We start from the raw sequence: 19,329 nt of genomic DNA, 5'->3' as shown, positions 1-19,329 counted from the left end.
TATTGCAGTCCCACATCAGACAGAGACTACTTGCCTGTAATCGGACTCCTGTCCCTGCCAGTCTCACGCGCAAGTCAGAAAGCAGCCCTCCTGGAGTCTAGGGACTGTCAAAAACTTTTCAACTTGTTTAACACCTTATCCACAGATGCAGTCATTATAACAATGGGGAGAGACCAGAGAGATTTTTGACCACGGACCCTTCAAGAAAGCTCTGCATCATGCTGTGTATATTTACCAGCTTGCCTGCCCTCTAATTGCACTTTTATCAGCTAGTCTAATGTTTCACATTGCCTTACAACAACAAACCTGAATACACCAGGCATTGCCCTAAATAACTGAATGAAAGGCGGCCTGGGGGGCAATCGCCCCCCTTCCCCCTGGCCAGTCCGCGCCTGGTGGCCATACATTACTTGATGGACACCTGATTTAGCCAAAACATAGATCCCTTTCTGATTGAAATCTGATCAGAGTGAGAACTATTACTGTCACACGAGGCAAACAGAGCCCACTGATGCAGTTGTGTCTGCTTTTCAATAACACATCAGTGTTACAGATGCAGAAAAGCGGACACAAGTGGATACAACTATGTTAGTGGGCTCAGGCCTTAATAGATTTTAGCATAAAATCTATTAAAAATCTTTAGGACCACCGCTCTGCTTTTATTACCCCTGTGGACCCAGAGCCGTGATAGGCCCCAGGTGTCCCCCAAGCTTTAGTGCTCCCTTAGGCAGGGAACACACTTGCAGGGCCAACTTCCTAGCGATTCCCAGGTTTTCGTGGGGAGTTTGCGCAGCATGTACTAAATGCGAGCGTGTGGGAAAAAGCAGAAAACTGAGCATTTTGAAAATGTTGGAAAACAAGAATGCAAATGTGAACAAATGGACACAATGACTTCAATAGCCTGTAGAATTGTGCGCATTTTGCCATTTGCGCCAAAGTGTGCACAAATGCGGTTAGTGTGTTTCCTGCCTTCATCTCCATGATACCCTTTCTCCATGACTTGGCATCATGTATGTAATTGCATGCCGCCGGGCTACGGAGAAGAGACATCGGGGAGATGAAGATAGAAGGCAAAGAATGGAAGTAGCATGCTGGCCGGACAGGTGAGTGATGACTGCCCTCTGCTGCCATTACCTGCAGAAGCCTCAGGGGAACACTATAGCTTGGGGAAGACCTGGGAGATCCGACACCAGGCAAAATATTTATACCCTATTTCCCCACCCTCTTTAAAGCAAGATGTATCTGACCGGACCAATCCATTCCAGACATCAGTCGGGCAAAATTATGATCGGGTGGTTCTGTTGGAGCATCGGGCACCTTAACACTGCATCTCACTTCACCACAATCCCAACCACCTCAATAGTGGTGGATTATTCAAGTATATGGGCTTGTTATCGACAACAAACACAAGCATCAGACTAATGTGGGTTGACCTTTAGTCAATGCCCACTCCCTCATCGGTCTGCTAAATTATGTGATGTTTCCACAATCATGTGACCAGGACAGGCCAACTCAGCAGCCCGCATAGGAGCATTGTTGCACATTACCGCAGTTATCTCTTTTTTTTAGCATTTTGCTGTGATGTGGGTAAGCTCTAATGTAGCATTCTTTATCGCCACAATCTTTTTCACACAATAGATTTTTTTTCCACATTATTGAGATAACAGCTAATTCGTTTCAGGCACCTAACATGACTTGAAGTCTATCTCAATATTTTTTTTCTGTGTCTGATTATACCCAGCGAAATCTTATATTTTCCTTCTTGGTTATTACTTTTAGTGATTGAGTGCAATTAATGGGATAGTGGCCTGCAGGTGTAGCTTGCTTTTCACCAAACTTGTGCATGCTGCTCCAGCAGTCTTTTCAAGAGATCATTGTCTGAAAGATGTTTTCTGTCGGGTTCCCTTCCCTTAGCCTTTGGAGATCCCTTCCCTAATCTATGAGGCAGAAATGGTTTTTCTGTAGGGGTTTTCCTCTACAACACCCATTAAGGTCTTAGGGCTGGTTCACATGGATGCTTTCCCGGCATTTACCACCGGCGTTTAGACGCAAAGTTTATCGGGATCTACCACTGTCCCATTCAAGTGAATGGAGGCGTTCCGCATCAGCTTTTGCAGGCTTTCATGACAGCCTGGCGGTAGATCCTGGTGTCGTGTCTCGTCTTGTCTCGAAAGCAACATGTTGCTTTCAGAGGCGGTAAACGCCAGGAAAGCAGTGCTGGGACCCAAACTGCTAGTTTTGAAGGCTTCGCAAAAGCCTTCAAAAGCTAGCGTAATTACGTTTGAACAAGCAAAAGCTCACCAGACATCCGTCTGAACCAGCCCTCAAAGGGAACCATAGATGAAAATGAAAAAGATTTTATACATACCTGGGGATTCTTCCAGCCCCATATGCTCTGATCGATTCCCACGCCGCCGTCCTCCGCTGCCCGCATCTACGAGAACCGGCTCCCCGCTCTGCCTTCAGTCAGAGCCAGTCTAAGCGTAAGGGAAGTGCGCTGTTTGTGTATCTCTGCAGCAGCTGCTGGAGATATACGTAGAGGGTGCACTTCTCCTGCGTAGCTGGCTCCGATGATGTCAGTGCGGGGACCCGGTTCTCGTAGATGCAGGTAGCGGAGGACGGCGATGTGGGATCGATCAGAGCGTATGGGGCAGGAGGAAGCCCCAGGTATGTATAAAAGCTTTTTCATTTTCAAGGTTCAGGTTCATCTCTGGTTCCCTTTAAGCACTCCACTTTCACAAAGACATCAGACTGTCACCTGAAACAATGGCACATTCCCTAGTGTCACCATGTGAAGGACAGGACTTTAAAGAGGAACTCCAGTGAAAAAAGTGCTTCATTTTTACAATATTTATGTATAAATGATTTAGTCAGTGTTTGCCCATTGTAAAATATTTTAAATCCCTGATTTACATTCTGACATTTATCACATGGTGACATTTTTACTGCTGGCAAGTGGTGAAGCTGCTGCTTGCTGTTTTGGCAGTTGGAAACAGCTGTAAACAGCTATTTCCCACAATGCAACATGGTTCACAGACAGGAAACTGCCAAGAGTACGTACTCAGAATTTCTTTGTGGGAGGGGTTTCACCACAATATCAGTCATACAGCGCCCCCTAATGGTCTGTTTGTGAAAAGGAATAGATTTCTCATGTAAAAGGGGGTATCAGCTACTGATTGGGATAAAGTTCAATTCTTGGTCAGAGTTTCTCTTTAAGTTTGCTGATAGCCCAATATCATAGGAAGGCATGGTGCTTCTATGAAGGACTCTATAGGTATTGACTATATCACTGTTTTGAAATGTATTGCTGGCATCAAATTCAAAATGAGCATGCATTTTACATAAAGCACATAAACTGTCAGTTTCAATATTCATATACTTTTTGCACTATTTTTAATTAACTATTGAGTCCACATGATTTGCAAAAATGCTAAGAATATTCAAAAGTAGACCAGTCATCAGACTGCAGCAGTGATACCTGCACCCACCAGTATTGATGGCATGCAGCCGATCAACAGTTCTTTAACCACTTCCCTACCCTGGTTATTTTCTCTGTTCAGCTCAGCTCTGATTACTTTGGCAATAACTTTATCAATAATTATCACAACTAAATGATCTATATATTCTTTTTTTAGGACAAATTAAGCTTTTTGTGGCTGATATTTGTTTTTAGTAATTACCTTATTTTCCATGCATTTTAAAAGGAAAATAAAAAAAAAAGTGAAAAAATACACAACAATGTATACATTTTCATACATTATAGCTTAAATGTAAACAGTTCTATCGTACATTAACCACTTAGGGACCACAGTCTTTTCGCTCCTTAAGGACCAGAGCCTTTTTTTCCATTCAGACCACTGCAGCTTGAATGGTTTATTGCTCGGTCATACAACCTACTATCTAAATGAATTTTACCTCCTTTTCTTGTCACTAATACAGCTTACTTTGGTGCTATTTGATTGCTGCTGCAATTTTTAGTTTTTATTATATTCATCAAAAAAGACATGAATTTTGTCCAAAAAATTATTCTTTTAACTTTCTGTGATAAAATTTGTCAAATAAAGTAAAATTTCTGTATATATTTTTGTCCAAATTTATTGTGCTACATATCTTTGATTAAAAAAAAAATAATTCAGTGTATATTTATTGGTTTGGGTAAAAGTTATAGCGTTTACAAACTATGGTGCAAAAAGTGAATTTTCCCATTTTGAAGCATCTCTGACTTTTCTGAGCACCTGTCATGTTTCATGAGGTGCTAGAATTCCAGGATAGTATAAATACCCCCCAAATGACCCCATTTTGGAAAGAAGACATCCCAAAGTATTCACTGAGAGGCATGATGAGTTCATAGAAGATTTTATTTTTTGTCACAAGTTAGTGGAAAATGACATTTTGAGACAAAAAAAAAAGTTTCCATTTCTGCTAACTTGTGACAAAAAAAAATGAAATCTGCCACGGACTCGCTGAATACCTTGAAGTGTCTACTTTCCAAAATGGGGTCATTTGTGGGGTGTGTCTACTGTCCTGGCATTTTGGGGGGTGCTAAATTGTAAGCACTCCTGTAAAGCCTAAAGGTGCTCATTGGACTTTGGGCCCCATAGCGCAGTTAGACTGCAAAAAAAGTGCCAAACATGTGGTATTACCGTACTCATGAAAAGTAGTATAATGTGTTTTGGGGTGTATTTTTACACATACCCATGTTGGGTGGGAGGAATATCTCTGTAAATGACAATCTTTTGATTTTTTTTTGCACACAATTGTCCATTTACAGAGAGATTTCTCCCACCCAGCATGGGTATGTGTAAAAATACACCCCAAAACACATTATACTACTTCTCCAGAGTACGGCGATACCACATGTGTGACACTTTTTTGCAGCCTAGGTGCGCTAAGGGGCCCAATGTCCTATTCATAGGTCATTTTGAGGCATTTGGTTTCAAGACTACTCCTCACGGTTTAGGGCCCCTAAAATGCCAGGGCAGTATAGGAACCCCACAAGTGACCCCATTTTAGAAAGAAGACACCCCAATGTATTCTGTTAGGAGTAAGGTGAGTTCATAGAAGATTTTTTTTTTGTCACAAGTTAGCATAAATTGACACTTTGTAAAAAAAAAAACCAGTAAAAATCAATTTCCGCTAACTTGTGACAAAAAAAAAAAATCTTCTATGAACTCGTCATACACCCAACGGAATACCTTGGGGTGTCTTCTTTCTAAAATGAGGTTACTTGTGGGGTTCCTATACTGCCCTGGCATTTTAGGGGCCCTAAACCGTGAGGAGTAGTCTTGAAACCAAATGTCTTAAAATGACCTGTGAAATCCTAAAGGTACTCATTGGACTTTGATCCCCTTAGCGCAGTTAGGCAGCAAAAAAGTGCCACGGCGATACCACATGTGTGACACTTTTTTGCAGCCTAGGTGCGCTAAGGGGCCCAACGTCCTATTCACAGGTCATTTTGAGGCATTTGGTTTCTAGACTACTCCTCACGGTTTAGGGCCCCTAAAATGCCCAGGCAGTATAGGAACCCCACAAGTGACCCCATTTTAGAAAGAAGACACCCCAAGGTATTCCGTTAGGTGTATGGTGAGTTCATAGAAGATTTTATTTTTTGTCACAGGTTAGTGGAAAATGACACTTTGTGAAAAAAACAATAAAAATCAAACTTTTGACAAAAAATAAAATCTTCTATGAACTCATCATACACCTAACGAAATACCTTGGGGTGTCTTGTTTCTAAAATGGGGTCACTTGTGGGGTTCCTATACAGCCCTGGCATTTTAGGGGCCCAAAACCGTGAGTAGTCTGTAAACCAAATGCCTTAAAATGACTGTTCAGGGGTATAAGCATCTGCAAATTTTGATGACAGGTCGTCTATGAGGGGGCGAATTTTGAGGAACCGGTCATAAGCAGGGTGGCCTCTTAGATTACAGGTTGTATTGGCACTGAAGTGCAGGAAGCGCAGGATGTTCTCAAATCGTGACCTGGACATGGCAGCAGAGAACATGGGCATGTGATTGATGGGTGTCTCAGGGGGTGATTAGAGGGGAAAATAGATGCAATCAATGCACTGGGGAGGTGATCCGAAGGGGGTCTGAGGGGGATCTGAGGGTTTGGCCGAGTGATCAGGAGCCCACACGTGGCAAATTAGGGCCTGATCTGATGGGTAGGTGTGCTAGGGGGTGACAGGAGGTGATTGATGGGTGTCTCAAGGTGTGATTAGAGGGGGGAATAGATGCAAGCAATGCACTGGCGAGGTGATCAGGCCTGGGGTCTGAGGGCGTTCTGAGGGTGTGGGCGGGTGATTGGGTGCCCAAGGGGCAGATTAGCATCTGATCTGATGGATAGCAGTGACAGGTGGTGACAGGGGGTGATTGATGGGTGATCAGTGGGTGATTAGATGGCAGAACAGATGTAAACAATGCACTTTGGAGGTGATCTGAGGGTGGGTCTGCGGGCGATCTGATGGTGTGGGTGGGTGATCAGATGCCCGTAAGAGGCAGGTTAGGGTCTGATCTAAAGGGTGGCAGTGACAGGTGGTGACAGGGTGATTGACGAGTGATTACAGGGGAGAATAGATGTATACAATACACAGGGGGGGGGGGTCTGGGAGGGTCTGAGGTCGTTCTGAGGGTGTGGGCGGGTGATTGGGTGCCCTAGGGGCAGATAGGGGTCTGATCTGATGGGTAGCAGTGACAGGTGGTGATTGATGGGTGATCAGTGGGTGATTAGATGGCAGAACAGATGTAAACAATGCACTTTGGAGGTGATCTGAGGGTGGGTCTGCGGGTGACCTGATGGTGTGGGTGGGTGATCAGATGCCCGTAAGAGGCAGGTTAGGGTCTGATCTGATAGGTGGCAGTGACAGGTGGTGATTGACGGGTGATTGACAGGTGATTGATAGGGGAGGATAGATGTATACAGTACACGAGGGAGGGGGTCTGGGGAGGATCTAAGAGTGTGTGTGTGGGGGGGGGGGTGATCAGGAGCCCCCAGGGAGCAGTTTAGGACCTAATCATAAAGATAGCATTGACAGATAGTGACAGGGAGGGATTAATGGGTGATTAGGGGGGTGATTGGGTGCAAACAAGGGTCTGAGGGGTGGGGGTCTGAGGGGTGCTGTGGGCGATCAGAGGGCAGGGGGGGCAGATCAGTGTGCTTGGGTGCTTACCTGCGTGGCTGCAGTCTGCCCTGGTGGTCCCTCAATCACTGGGACCACCAGGGCAGGAGGCAGCCTGTATAATACACTTTGTATACATTACAAAGTGTATTATACATTGTACATGCGGCGAACGAGCAGCTAGTAACCCGCCGGTGCTTCCAAACGGCCGGCGGGATACTGCGCAAGGGGGCGGAGCCTGTCGCTGGCGGCTGATCGCGTCACACATGACACGATCGCCGCATAACCACGCCTGCCGCCGCCGATGGGCGTATTGCGGTCATTTGGGCCCAGCCCTTGCCACCGCCCATTAGCTGTGGGCGGTCGGCAAGTGGTTGAGCCCACACATTATATTTGTCTATCCCTCCTGTTTAAATAGTTCATTTGTTTTGATCATGTATTAGATGTAACAATTAAGTAATGTATACAATCTGCTACTGTCTGCTCCTGGAATGTGTATTTTAAACTTGTTTACTAATTAACTTTGCCATTGAATTCCCTGGGAGGAGGAGAGTGGTTTGCTGTAATTCCTTTTTCAACTCTGCAGTGATGTTATCAAGTCAGAGATAAATAAACAGTGTTATCTGAGATCTTGTAGGGAGGAGAGTGAAGAGACTTATTTTCATGTCATGGTTCTAGAAGTGGTTAAGCAGTTAGAGTAAAAATGCAGCAGTAAACCGAGGTAGAAGTTCTTTCACTTGTTCTACAGTGCCTGCAGCCCTGTTGGCCATGATACAGTAACAGTACTAAACACCATGGCCAGGTTGTAAGAATCCTAGTATTAATACAATACATTATATTTTCACTCCTCCAGAAAGCTTAAGTCTTCCTGGACAAATGGAAACTGAAAATGACTGATGGCTTTTTAACAGGAGCCCCATTAATACAACTACAAATGCTATCGGACAGAAGTTGGCCAAATGGAATACGGCCAGCATTAATGATACAGCAGCGTTATCCTCCTACAGTCTAATCATAATTTTGGCCTTTTTATCTCTTTAAAATGTTAATGTCCTGTATAATGATAGAGATATTATGTGCTGAGAAATACAATTTAATTTAAATTAGTTTTAAGAATATCTATATACACATACTTATGGCAATCTATACCACTTCTAAAAACTCCTTTTATTTAAGATAAAGTTACCTCTAAAGTAGAATGATAATTTTCCCAACTAAAATGACCACAACATCCAGACAGCAGCAGTTGTAGATATACTTGCAACCTGATCCTAAATTGTTGTTGGGCCTCACAGACTAGAACATGCATTAGCAGGAGATGTGATTTCACCCGTATTTGAAAAATGAGAAGGAGCCTAGTGGTATAACCGAGATATAAATAAACAGCTGCATTCTGCATCAGGCAGGTATTGTATACATTTGTTCCAGCACTGTTGTCTTAAAATAATCAAGGGAATGGGTAACCAAAACAGTTTCCATGTTGAACCATCTAAAAATAAAAGTAAGATAATACAATAGTAGTTTATGGCACAGATTCGGTAAAGACTACAAAAAAACACTCAAAGCAAAGTGTCACCAGTAAAAATAGGTCCGCAATACTATAAATAGACCAGGTCACAAACTGCATGATTGGTGATTATAGTTTTTTTATGGCAATAAAACAAGATTATCTTATTACTGTTCATAACATGATATGTCAGAAGTCAATGACTATAGATTGGCAATAATCTACTCTGATTACAGTCATCAATAATGAATATTTGCGATCCTTTTTCTTTTTACAAAAAAATCTTCTTAATGATGGGCAGTACAGTGGCGTTGTGGATAGTACTCTCACTTTTCATACACACTTTTTTTGCTTTAAAAAGTGGTCACTTTACAGAGGACTTTCTACTGTATGCTGTACTCCCTGACACTGAAGATTTATTGTCTACTATATGGCCTTCATTTAGATCCAGCCCCCTGCCAAGGGCAGTACAGTAAAGGTGGCCATACATCAGGTGACTTGGCGGCTGATCGACCATCCAATTTGATTATTATAATCGAATTGGATGAAAAATGCTGCCGCCAAGTGCATGCCCAACCAACAATGCGACCAATTTCAGTACAAGGCTGAAGGCTTGTTTTTGGCAGTGCGATGGGCGCAACGCACCTCAACGCTAACACCAATTAGCAGTGTGAAAGCAGCCTCAATAGGATCCAGAGGCTTTCCTCTCATGATAGGCAACCTATTGGGCCAATCACAGTGCAGGGATCACTTCCTTTAACGTTACTGGACCCAAAAGGGTCCAGGGCGGGATGAATGGAGCGCCCGCTATTGGCTAAGCGCTCGCTATGCATTGCATAGTGAGCGCTCCTTTGACAAAAGGTAATACTGCACACTATGCTGCCAATAGTGCGTGTAGCGTGCATTAAGGTGCGCACGGTTAAATAGCGCTAGTTTACTCTCGCTGTTTTTGTTAGTGAATCAACCCCATTGTATTCCTAACTGCGTTTCACATTTGTACAATTTCCCTGAATTTACATAACTTGAGTTGACACTTGGCTCTTCCTTTACTAATTTTATCTGGATTGTACAAAAAGTGTAAATCAAGTGGGTTTTTCTGAACTAAGATAAATTAGAAACCTAATAAGGGGTGTGCTAGGTTGCCATAAGTGTTAAGGTGGCCATATATATATATCTGGTGAAGAGGGGAGAATCGACCATGAGACAGATCTCTCTCTGATGGAATCTGATCGGAGAGAGATCTGTTGCCTGCCCATAGACCGCAGGCCGATCCCCAATTGATTTCAACATGAAATTTTGCCGGAATCGGACTAGCGCCACCGCCTCATCGCCTGTTGGTGTCCGCCGCTGGCTCCGTCCTCTTCCTCACACACACACACACATGCCCCACGTGGTTGTCAGCGTAACGTGGGTGCGCGTGTGAGATAACACATGCACCCACATTACACTGGCAACCATCTGGGGTTAATGTATGTGAGGAAGAGTGTGGAGACGGAGCCAACTGCGGCCACCAACAATAAAGAATAAAGGTAGCGGGTAAAGTATTAATGCACGGGCACTGTGGGGCACACTTTACACTAGGGGGACAGCGTCAGGGGTTCCGTCGCTCATCCCAATGTTGCACGCCCCATCTTGCAGCATGTCTAATCAATACATGTGACCAATTTCGTTCCTGAATTGGTTGCATCGTCAATTGTGCATGCTCTGGTCAGCAGCAATTTTCATCCAATTCGATTATAATCAGCAAATGGTATGGTCGAACGGCTGCCTCTTGCCTGATGTATGGGCACCTTTACACAATCCTTCATGTAAAATTCCAGTGAAATCCCTGCAGTTGGATTCTTTGAAATGTGACATTAATAAAAATGCCTGTATTTGCTCTCCCGGGATACCCGTATCGTTCATTATTCCTCTTCTCTCCACCCAAGTGCTGCTGTATGAAATTGTGCTGCCTGTCTAACAAGAAAACACGGCTGATCTAAATACTAATCAGAAGTGATTATGGCTATATCTCACAAGGTTAGAACAGTGATTGATATAGGTCACTACACTGTTATCACCTGTCACCATTCCAAGATGGTGGTACCTGCGCAGAAAACTCAAAGCTTAGCAATTGTGTAATTGTGTAAATATGTGTGAGGACATATTTTACCATATACATATACACCAATGTGAAATATTTATATACATACAGTATGTATACATATATATGTATGTTTGTATTTATTAACAATATTTATGTACTTAGGTAATGACGTTCTTAAATCCTGAACAGATATGTGGACGCTGTATTATCATCACTACATATCTCTAAAGTTATATACTTCAACACCTTAAAGAGACACTGTAGTGATATATACCCCCGTTTTTCCCCCAAAATAAGAGAGTGTCTTTGTGATGATCCGCTCAGATGGCTGCACAGGCAGACAGCTGTTTGTCCATTCCTCTAGTCTGTGGGCTGCAGGTCTCTGGAACAGAGACCTGTCTTTCCATTGCAAGTTTCTGGTCTGTTCTCTTGCTGGGGAATTTGCATACATTCGTTATGCAAATCCCCTACCTGCCTTCTTTGATGACTGGCACTATAAGAGCTTTATGTTTCCCAGAAGGCTTTGCTGGTCATTTCCTTTCCATGGTCTGTTCCTGATGGACACTGCTGGAGTGTCAGCCATTGCTATCTAGTATAGTTAATTCCTGGGGGTTGCTTTAGGCTCCCCTTCTAGCCCAGTCAGGTTGTATTATCTGTATTGCCTGTTCTGTCTTGTCTTGCCTGTTGCCATTGTCCTGTCCCAAAGGTGGTCGACAGGAAATGGTTCTGATCTCTGTTCTTGGAGTATAGCTGGTGCAGCGGTTGCTACCAGCTATCTCTTCTGTTCTGTCTCCTGGGATCGCGCTAGCTACTTTTCGCTAGTGCTGGGGATCCTTCTGTTCTGTCTTCTGGGATCGCGCTAGCTACTTTTCGCTAGTGCTGTGGATCCTATCTCTCGCTTGTCCCTGTTTTCGTGTGTCTGTCTTGTCTGCTACGCTTGCTGGAGGCTCGGTGAGGTAACCGTTAAGCAAGCGCTCGCGTCCTCTGTTTCATGTTTGTCTGTCGATGGTTAGTTAGGTGTGCTTGTCTCTATTGTGCTTATCACGTGGAGACCGCGCATAACCGCGTGCACTGTTGCGAATGAGTGCGGTGTTCGCGGTTAGCTAGCGTTTGTTATTTTCCGTATCTCCTTATTGTATTATTTGCTGTGCCTTTGCTACCCTCGTATTCTATTCTGATCTGCCTTGTGTCATGTCTGGTGATCGCACCTCTCGCGATTGCGTTCCTATTTCATATCTGCTGTTGTGTGTGCGCGGTCGCGGGGTGGCGGCTGGATTGGCGCACACACACAACCTGTCCCTTTGCTCAATCTCATTCGCAATCGCCTCTCTTGCGATTGCGTTCTGCGCTTCGTACAATTCCTGTCTGGCACTTGTGGAGGTACAGAGGATTGGTTCCTCTGCACTCCCCAGTGCCATCTGCCGACAGGAATTTCCCTCTACAGGTGCGTAGCACCTTTTGCTGGGTGCCTGCAAATATACGCTTGTGGAGGATTTCCGCCGTGTCAGCGCACGCGTTGTGCGCTGATCACGGAGAAAGTTCCACAATCGTTACAGTCTTACATTAGAGTTTGCGCCAAAAGATGTGCTAGGACTTATTTTCAGGGGATGTCTTATATTTCTATAAGGAAGTGTCTCTCAGCAGAACATTTCCTGTTCCCTTGTACTGTGCTGTTCCTGGATTTGAAGATATGCTGGTTGGCCCTTCCTACTCTTTAACTTCCGCTAGGGCTTATTTTCAGGGTAGTAGTTATTTTTAGTGTACCCACTTTTACGGTAATTTTCCTGATTTGAGCATCAGAAACACCTCCTATATATTGCTGTACATTGAATGTAGTCCTGTCCTTCCAGTGATGCTCAGCCTAGGCTGATTATCTATGCAGAATTTTCCCCCCAACCCAGAGCATTCTGGGAGTCCAGCTATCCAGCTAAATTTTAGAATTTAAATTGGGGGAAAGATTTTACAATGGGCAAACACTGACTAAATCATTTATAAATGAACATTGTAAAAAAAAAAAAGCAATTTTATTTTATGTTATTTTCAATACATTTCATAAATATGTGTATTATATATTCTAATGTCTAAGTACAGAAGATAGTTATATAAAAAAAAATCAAATATGAAAAACAGCTAAGTTCATAAATACAGGATAGCTTGGTGTGAAGATAAATATTATTCCTGCAAATAACAAGCTTTTAATGATCTTAAATGACAATAATGAATGCAAGTGAACATGTTGCTGTAGAATTAATGCAACTTTGTTCTCTGATTAGAAACGAGCTAGACATAAAGTCAATTTAACTGGAAAGCTTTAAATTAATTAAGGCACTGAAAGGCTGCAGGTATGTGTCAGGATAATTGTTCATAGCATAAATAGGCCAGCCTGCTTTTCAGAATTGCATGCACATATTTGAAAGATAGACTTTCGACAGTTCTGCTAAACAGATTCTGCTAAACATATGTAGACTACATACATTTTAAGTTAACATTTATTCTCAGTCAAAAATAGAGAAGATACTTATACAATGTTTTAAGTATGTGTACATGCATGCATACATGCAAAAATACATTTACTGATATTCAACTATTCTGCAGTGCTAATATCAATAGTCACATATCGTTAGATATTACCAATAATTTACTGAAGCTAAACCTAACCCAATTCTCACACAGAGCCTCCCTCTACTGATACCTAACCCTAACTATGCCCACTCCAATGCCTAAACCTAACCACCCCCCCCCCCCCACTGATGACTAACCCTAACCACCCCCCTTCCAATGCCTAACCTATATTGACACCCCCCAGCGATACCTAATTATAAACGATACCTAATTATAAACAACCTTCCCCAACCAATGCCTAACCTTATAAGACCTCCCACCACAAACCCGCAGATGTGTGTGTCATGTCAACATGAAAAATACTGGGCATCGGGCAATATCAGGACGTCTTATAGTCCGAATGTGCCCCACAAGTCCTCCGTCACATGTGTAACAACCCACGAGGCCGTCACAGCACAGGGCTTTGCCAACACTTTAGGCCATCCGCTATCCCTTTGCCAGATGCCACTGTCAGCAGGGATTAGTGTAGTGTACTGTAGTGAAGCGTAATGTAGCTGAGGGGTTACAGCAAAGGTTATTGTAGTACAGTGAAGTGTAATGTAGCTGGGGGCAGAATGGTTTAGTGTAGTGTAGTGCAGTGCAGTGTAGCTGGGGGCAGCATGGTTTAGTGTAGCGTAGTGCAGTGCAGTGTAGGTGGGGGGACAGCAGGGCTTAGTGTAGCGTAGTGAAGTGCAGTGTAGTGTAGGTGGGGGGACAGCAGGGCTTAGTGTAGCTGAGCAGTGAAGCTTAGATAGAGTAGCTTAGAGACAGCTTGGGTAGAAAAGGTCTACCCCCCCCCTGACCCCAAAGACGCACCAGGTTTAGTATATTTCCCCCCCCCCCCCCCCCCTTTATTTTTGCTCTCTAAACCTAGGTGCCTCTTATAGTCTGAAAAATACTGTAATTTCAGCTATAGGGGAAAATTTGGACGCAGGAGGAGCCTTATAACATACCGTGTACCAGGGCACCCACAATGCAAACTGCAGTTACAAATAGTGAGCGTAAGTTCTCTGTGATTTGCAATGTACCATTTGAAAATCACACCAACGTGTTGGATCTTCCCGCATACTGTATGTGAATCGCATTTGATCCACATACAATGCTTTCTTATGGGGTAAAAACTACACGCGCTTTGCAGGCGTTTTTTTACAAAAAAGATATGATAATGTATTTTTCCCCATCAAAAAAGACAGAGTATTTAAATTTTAAATAACTCTAAATACAACCACATGAAAAATGTAAATGCAAATCCTAACCATAGACGCATGCAAAAATGCAAAACACAAATAAAAAAAATGCAAACGCACATTGCAAAAAACTCATGGTTTTCACACAGACAAGTGTGCTCCCAGCCTTCAAGTGGACCTGAAGATATGTAAAAAAAAAAAAGTTTAACTTACTTGGCTACTGCCAGCTCCCTTCAGCCGTCCTGTGCCCACGCCGTTTCTAAACGATCCTCCGGTGCTTCGCCACGGCTCCATTTCTTCACCGCCGACTTACAAGTCGACAGCCACAGCGCCTGCACAGCCCTGGCAATGCACATCCTTGTACGCGCTCCTGTAGCCAGGAGCATCTTACGCAGGCACAGTGCGCCTGCGCAGTATGCTCCTGGCAACGGGATCGTGGACGAGGACGCGTGTGGCCATGACTGCGCAGGCACAGTGGACGGCCACTCCCAGAAGAGAAAGTGAGCCGCGGCGGGGGAACGTAGGATTGTTTGGAAATGGCGTGGGCGCAGGATGGCTGCAGGGAGATGGCAGAAGCCCCACGTTAGCGACACTCTTTTTTTCTTACATATCTTTAGGTCTGCTTTAAATAAGCCTTTTAAAATACCTACAGGAAGAAAATAAATTCAGAAATCTCAGACAAGCAATACAGTTTTCCACTGTAACATTTATTTTTTGGTACTAACATCATATGGATTGGATACTGATTGAACCCAACTGTTCTTGGCCAAGACAGGCCATTAAAATGTTAATGTATGAATGTGTTTTATGAACGTTTTAGTGCAGATAAGATATGGAGCAATTACATTAGAAGTGTCACTAAAAACTTAGACAGAAGTTTTAACATTAAAATCTAACCTTAGCTGCAGTTAGTGAAATAAAAACCCACAACAACAAGGCCTGAAGGAACCTAAGTGGGGTTGAGTAATGCTTGTGTTTGTCCTGTGCCTTACCTTATTTCTCTTGAAGTATGCTCTTCTGCAAGCTGCAAAGCACTTCTCACTGCAGAAGCTTTTCACCTCACTGCCCATGCTTAGGGAGTAGCGCTTAATCCCCACCTTCTGGCACCAAGCACACATGATTTGCACATTTGACACGTCTTCCTCTATAGAGAAAATAAACAAAATGCCGGTTTTCGCTGATAATCATTTTGCGCTTTTATCAATTGCTGCTCATATTTCTGTATAAGCTAAATAATATATGGTATACATACGTGCTCAACAAATCAAAGATTTATGCTGATAAAACAAATAAAAAAAATAGGCCTTCATACATAAATATAGATAAACACTTGTACATAGAGATGTAAAAAACAAACAAACATGGAAATGTTTATCTGAAGAGTTTTCAGAACTCAATATAATATTACACATTACATCAATGAGTACCTACCTACCATGCAGGGCCGCGCCTGGGCGGGTGCTGCGGGTGCATTGCACCCAGGCGCCGGCCTCCGACAGGCGCCGGCAGGTCCCGTCCGTCTTATCTTATCTCCCCGCGGCGCCTCCGGGATGAGGATTTCCCCACTCCACTCCCTGCGAGTGACACACTGTGCGGGCGGCTGTGCCTGACGTCACATGTAGACGTCGGTGCAGCCCAATGGGGAGACAGGCAGCCCACCTGACCTCACGTAGTTGACGGGGGGAGGAGCCTCAGCGTGTGGGACTAACGCGGCCGCCCGCCCGCCCCGTGGTGCGTGCGTGCGTGCCTCCTGCGTGGACAGAGCTAGAGAGACTCACTCTAGCAGCGCCAGCACAGACGCAGTGAGTGCCCGCAGCCCGGCCGGCCCGCTTCTCCTAATGCGCCACCGTCCGTGGTCAAAGTCAGCTGCAGCCGCCTGCCTGTCTGCCTGCCTGGCAGCCTATATCTTCCTACCTCCTCCACCCAGACCCAGCCAGAGGTGAGTTGCTGTGCTGGCATGCTGCCAAAGCCTGCCATTAAGATTGCATTTGTGGGGAAATCTGGCTGCCATTGATTGCATTTGTGGGGAAATCTAGCTGCCATTGATTGCATTTGTGGGGAAATCTGGCTGCCATTAAGATTGCTTTTGTGGGGAAATCTGGCTGCCATTAAGATTGCTTTTGTGGGGAAATCTGGCTGCCATTAAAATTGCTTTTGTGGGGAAATCTGGCTGCCATTAAAATTGCTTTTGTGGGGAAATCTGGCTGCCATTAAAATTGCTTTTGTGGGGAAATCTGGCTGCCATTAAAATTGCTTTTGTGGGAAAATATGGCTGCCATTAAGATTGCATTTGTGGGGAAATCTGGCTGCCTTTAAGATTGCATTTGTGGGGAAATCTGGCTGCCTTTAAGATTGCATTTGTGGGGAAATCTGGCTGCCTTTAAGATTGCATTTGTGGGGAAATCTGGCTGCCATTAAGATTGCATTTGTGGGGAAATCTGGCTGCCTTTAAGATTACATTTGTGGGGAAATCTGGCTGCCTTTAAGATTGCATTTGTGGGGAAATCTGGCTGCCTTTAAGATTGCATTTGTGGGGAAATCTGGCTGCCATTAAGATTGCATTTGGGGGGAAATCTGGCTGCCTTTAGGATTGCATTTGTGGGGAAATCTGGCTGCCTTTAAGATTGCATTTGTGGGGAAATCTGGCTGCCATTAAGATTGCTTTTGTGGGGAAATTTGGCTGCCATTAAGATTGCTTTTGTGGGGAAATCTGGCTGCCATTAAGATTGCATTTGTGGGGAAATCTGGCTGCCATTGATTGCATTTGTGGGGAAATCTGGCTGCCATTGATTGCATTTGTGGGGAAATCTGGCTGACATTGATTGCATTTGTGGGGAAATCTGGCTGCCATTGATTGCATTTGTGGGGAAATCTGGCTGACATTAATTGCATTTGTGGGGAAATCTGGCTGCCATTGATTGCATTTGTGGGGAAATCTGGCTGCCATTAAGATTGCTTTTGTGGGGAAATCTGGCTGCCATTAAAATTGCTTTTGTGGGGAAAGCTGGTTGCCATTAAAATTGCTTTTGTGGGGAAATCTGGCTGCCATTAAAATTGCTTTTGTGGGGAAATCTGGCTGCCATTTAAATTGCTTTTGTGGGAAAATCTGGCTGCCATTAAGATTGCATTTGTGGGGAAATCTGGCTGCCTTTAAGATTGCATTTGTGGGGAAATCTGGCTGCCTTTAAGATTGCATTTGTGGGTAAATCTGGCTGCCTTTAAGATTGCTTTTGTGGGGAAATGGGTGTGGTTATGTGGTTGGGCGCGGTTAATTTAACCACTCCCATAGGCGCCAGAGAAAATCTTGCACCCAGGTGCCAGGCACCCCAGGCTCACCCCTGCTACCATGTTCAATGATCTTTGCATTTTGTAACTTTTCCTAGTGCAAAAGACTTCAGAAAAACTTAGTGCCCAAAACTTGTATCAGTTTCAGTGAAAACTGACCAACAAAGTTTAACGCTAGAAATCTCCTCCATTCAGGCTTACGTCTTAAATGGAAAGTTTAATGTTGTAGAATAAAAGTGTGCCCTGGACAGTAATATTTTCTGTACTGTTGCTGGCAAAGAAAAGAAAAATGCAGTCTAAGCTACCAACTAGAATATAAGCAACACCTCACAGTTACTAAAGCATAATGTTTTCCTGTTAACCATTTCTTGGGCTTCGTGCACAATGTGTGTGTTGTATGGCGTGTGTGTTATAATGTGTGTGTACTGCAATGGATTCTGTGCCGTTATAACATACATGATATTTCTAAGCCTGGTCAATGTCTGTGCAATGTGTGCATATTCGCACATATTATACAGAAACTCACTACGTAACACAAGTTAGGATAACGTTACAATGCAGAGGTGTGAACATACTGTATCTATACGATTATATGGGCAGTGAGTTCACATGACGAATTATTGCACAATGCATGTGTGATTAGGTAATCCCATGCCAATATTAAAGGACATTTGCTGCCTACAGACATTCAAATGTTGATAAGTTGATGTACCCACACTGTCTTTTGCTTCTTTCCCTATTTCCTGGTCAGTTACAGCCTAGCTGAGTGACCATATTTCTATAGCAACTGTTACACACAGCGAGTCACAGTACAAGCTACAATACAGGAAGAGAAAAGGCATTTGTCTAATCAAGGCTATAATTATAGCTCACCAAAGAAAAATGGCAGCTGAAGTGCCTTTTTAGCAGCAATATACTTAACTACCTGCGGACCGACGCAGTTTAAATCTACGGCGGGCGGGTGGCGCTGCGGTTCTGATCGGACGTAAACTCTACGTCCCATTCACCGCGCACCTCCGCCCGTCCCCGCCGCTCTGTCCCCGCCGCAATGTGCTGCCCTGCTGCCTCTATGACGGCAGAGCACTGTGAGCCGGGCAGAAGCCGTTTTCATTGGCTACTGGCCCTGTCATTCCTGTAAGCCGTTCCCATTGGCTTACATGGAATGACAGGGTCAGGAGCCAATGAAAACGGCTCCTGACCAGCGCACAGCGCTCTGCCGTCGTTGCGACGGCAGAGAGAGCAGCCTGCGGCGGGGACAGAGCGGCGTGACCGTCGGGAGCGGCGATTCGTCGGGAAGCGGCGGTTTACTGTACCAGCACCCTCTGGTCCTTAAGGGGGCAGAGGGTGCTGGTACTGAAGTGTTTAAAGAATACCGAGGTAAAAACAAACTGATGAGATAAACAATTGTATCTATCTTCTTACACCTAAAATTGAGCTATCCCACAGTTACAGTTTTATTTTATGTTTAAATCTACTTAAGTTTTAATTTTTCTGTTTACTCACAAAAAATCTGTTTAGTCATGAGTGATTTTTTATTGTCTCTTGC

The 19,329-nt window shown here is 44.1% G+C and overlaps 1 protein-coding gene across 5 annotated transcripts in view; it reads right to left on the bottom strand.

Moving 5' to 3' along the window:
- The window catches only part of SOBP (sine oculis binding protein homolog), a 252,958-nt gene that overhangs the window by 115,349 nt on the left and 118,280 nt on the right, over positions 1-19,329 (bottom strand). For all 5 annotated transcript variants that reach the window (XM_068231250.1, XM_068231249.1, XM_068231253.1 and 2 more), the window contains one exon: positions 15,491-15,642. In XM_068231250.1, the coding sequence (XP_068087351.1) occupies positions 15,491-15,642 (152 nt within the window). The remainder of the gene's footprint in view (positions 1-15,490; positions 15,643-19,329) is intronic.

This window comes from Hyperolius riggenbachi, chromosome 4, assembly GCF_040937935.1.
Source record: "Hyperolius riggenbachi isolate aHypRig1 chromosome 4, aHypRig1.pri, whole genome shotgun sequence".
NCBI lineage: Eukaryota > Metazoa > Chordata > Amphibia > Anura > Hyperoliidae > Hyperolius > Hyperolius riggenbachi.
Note: the sequence above shows the minus strand (reverse complement) of the source record. Positions and strands in the feature narration are given on the sequence as shown.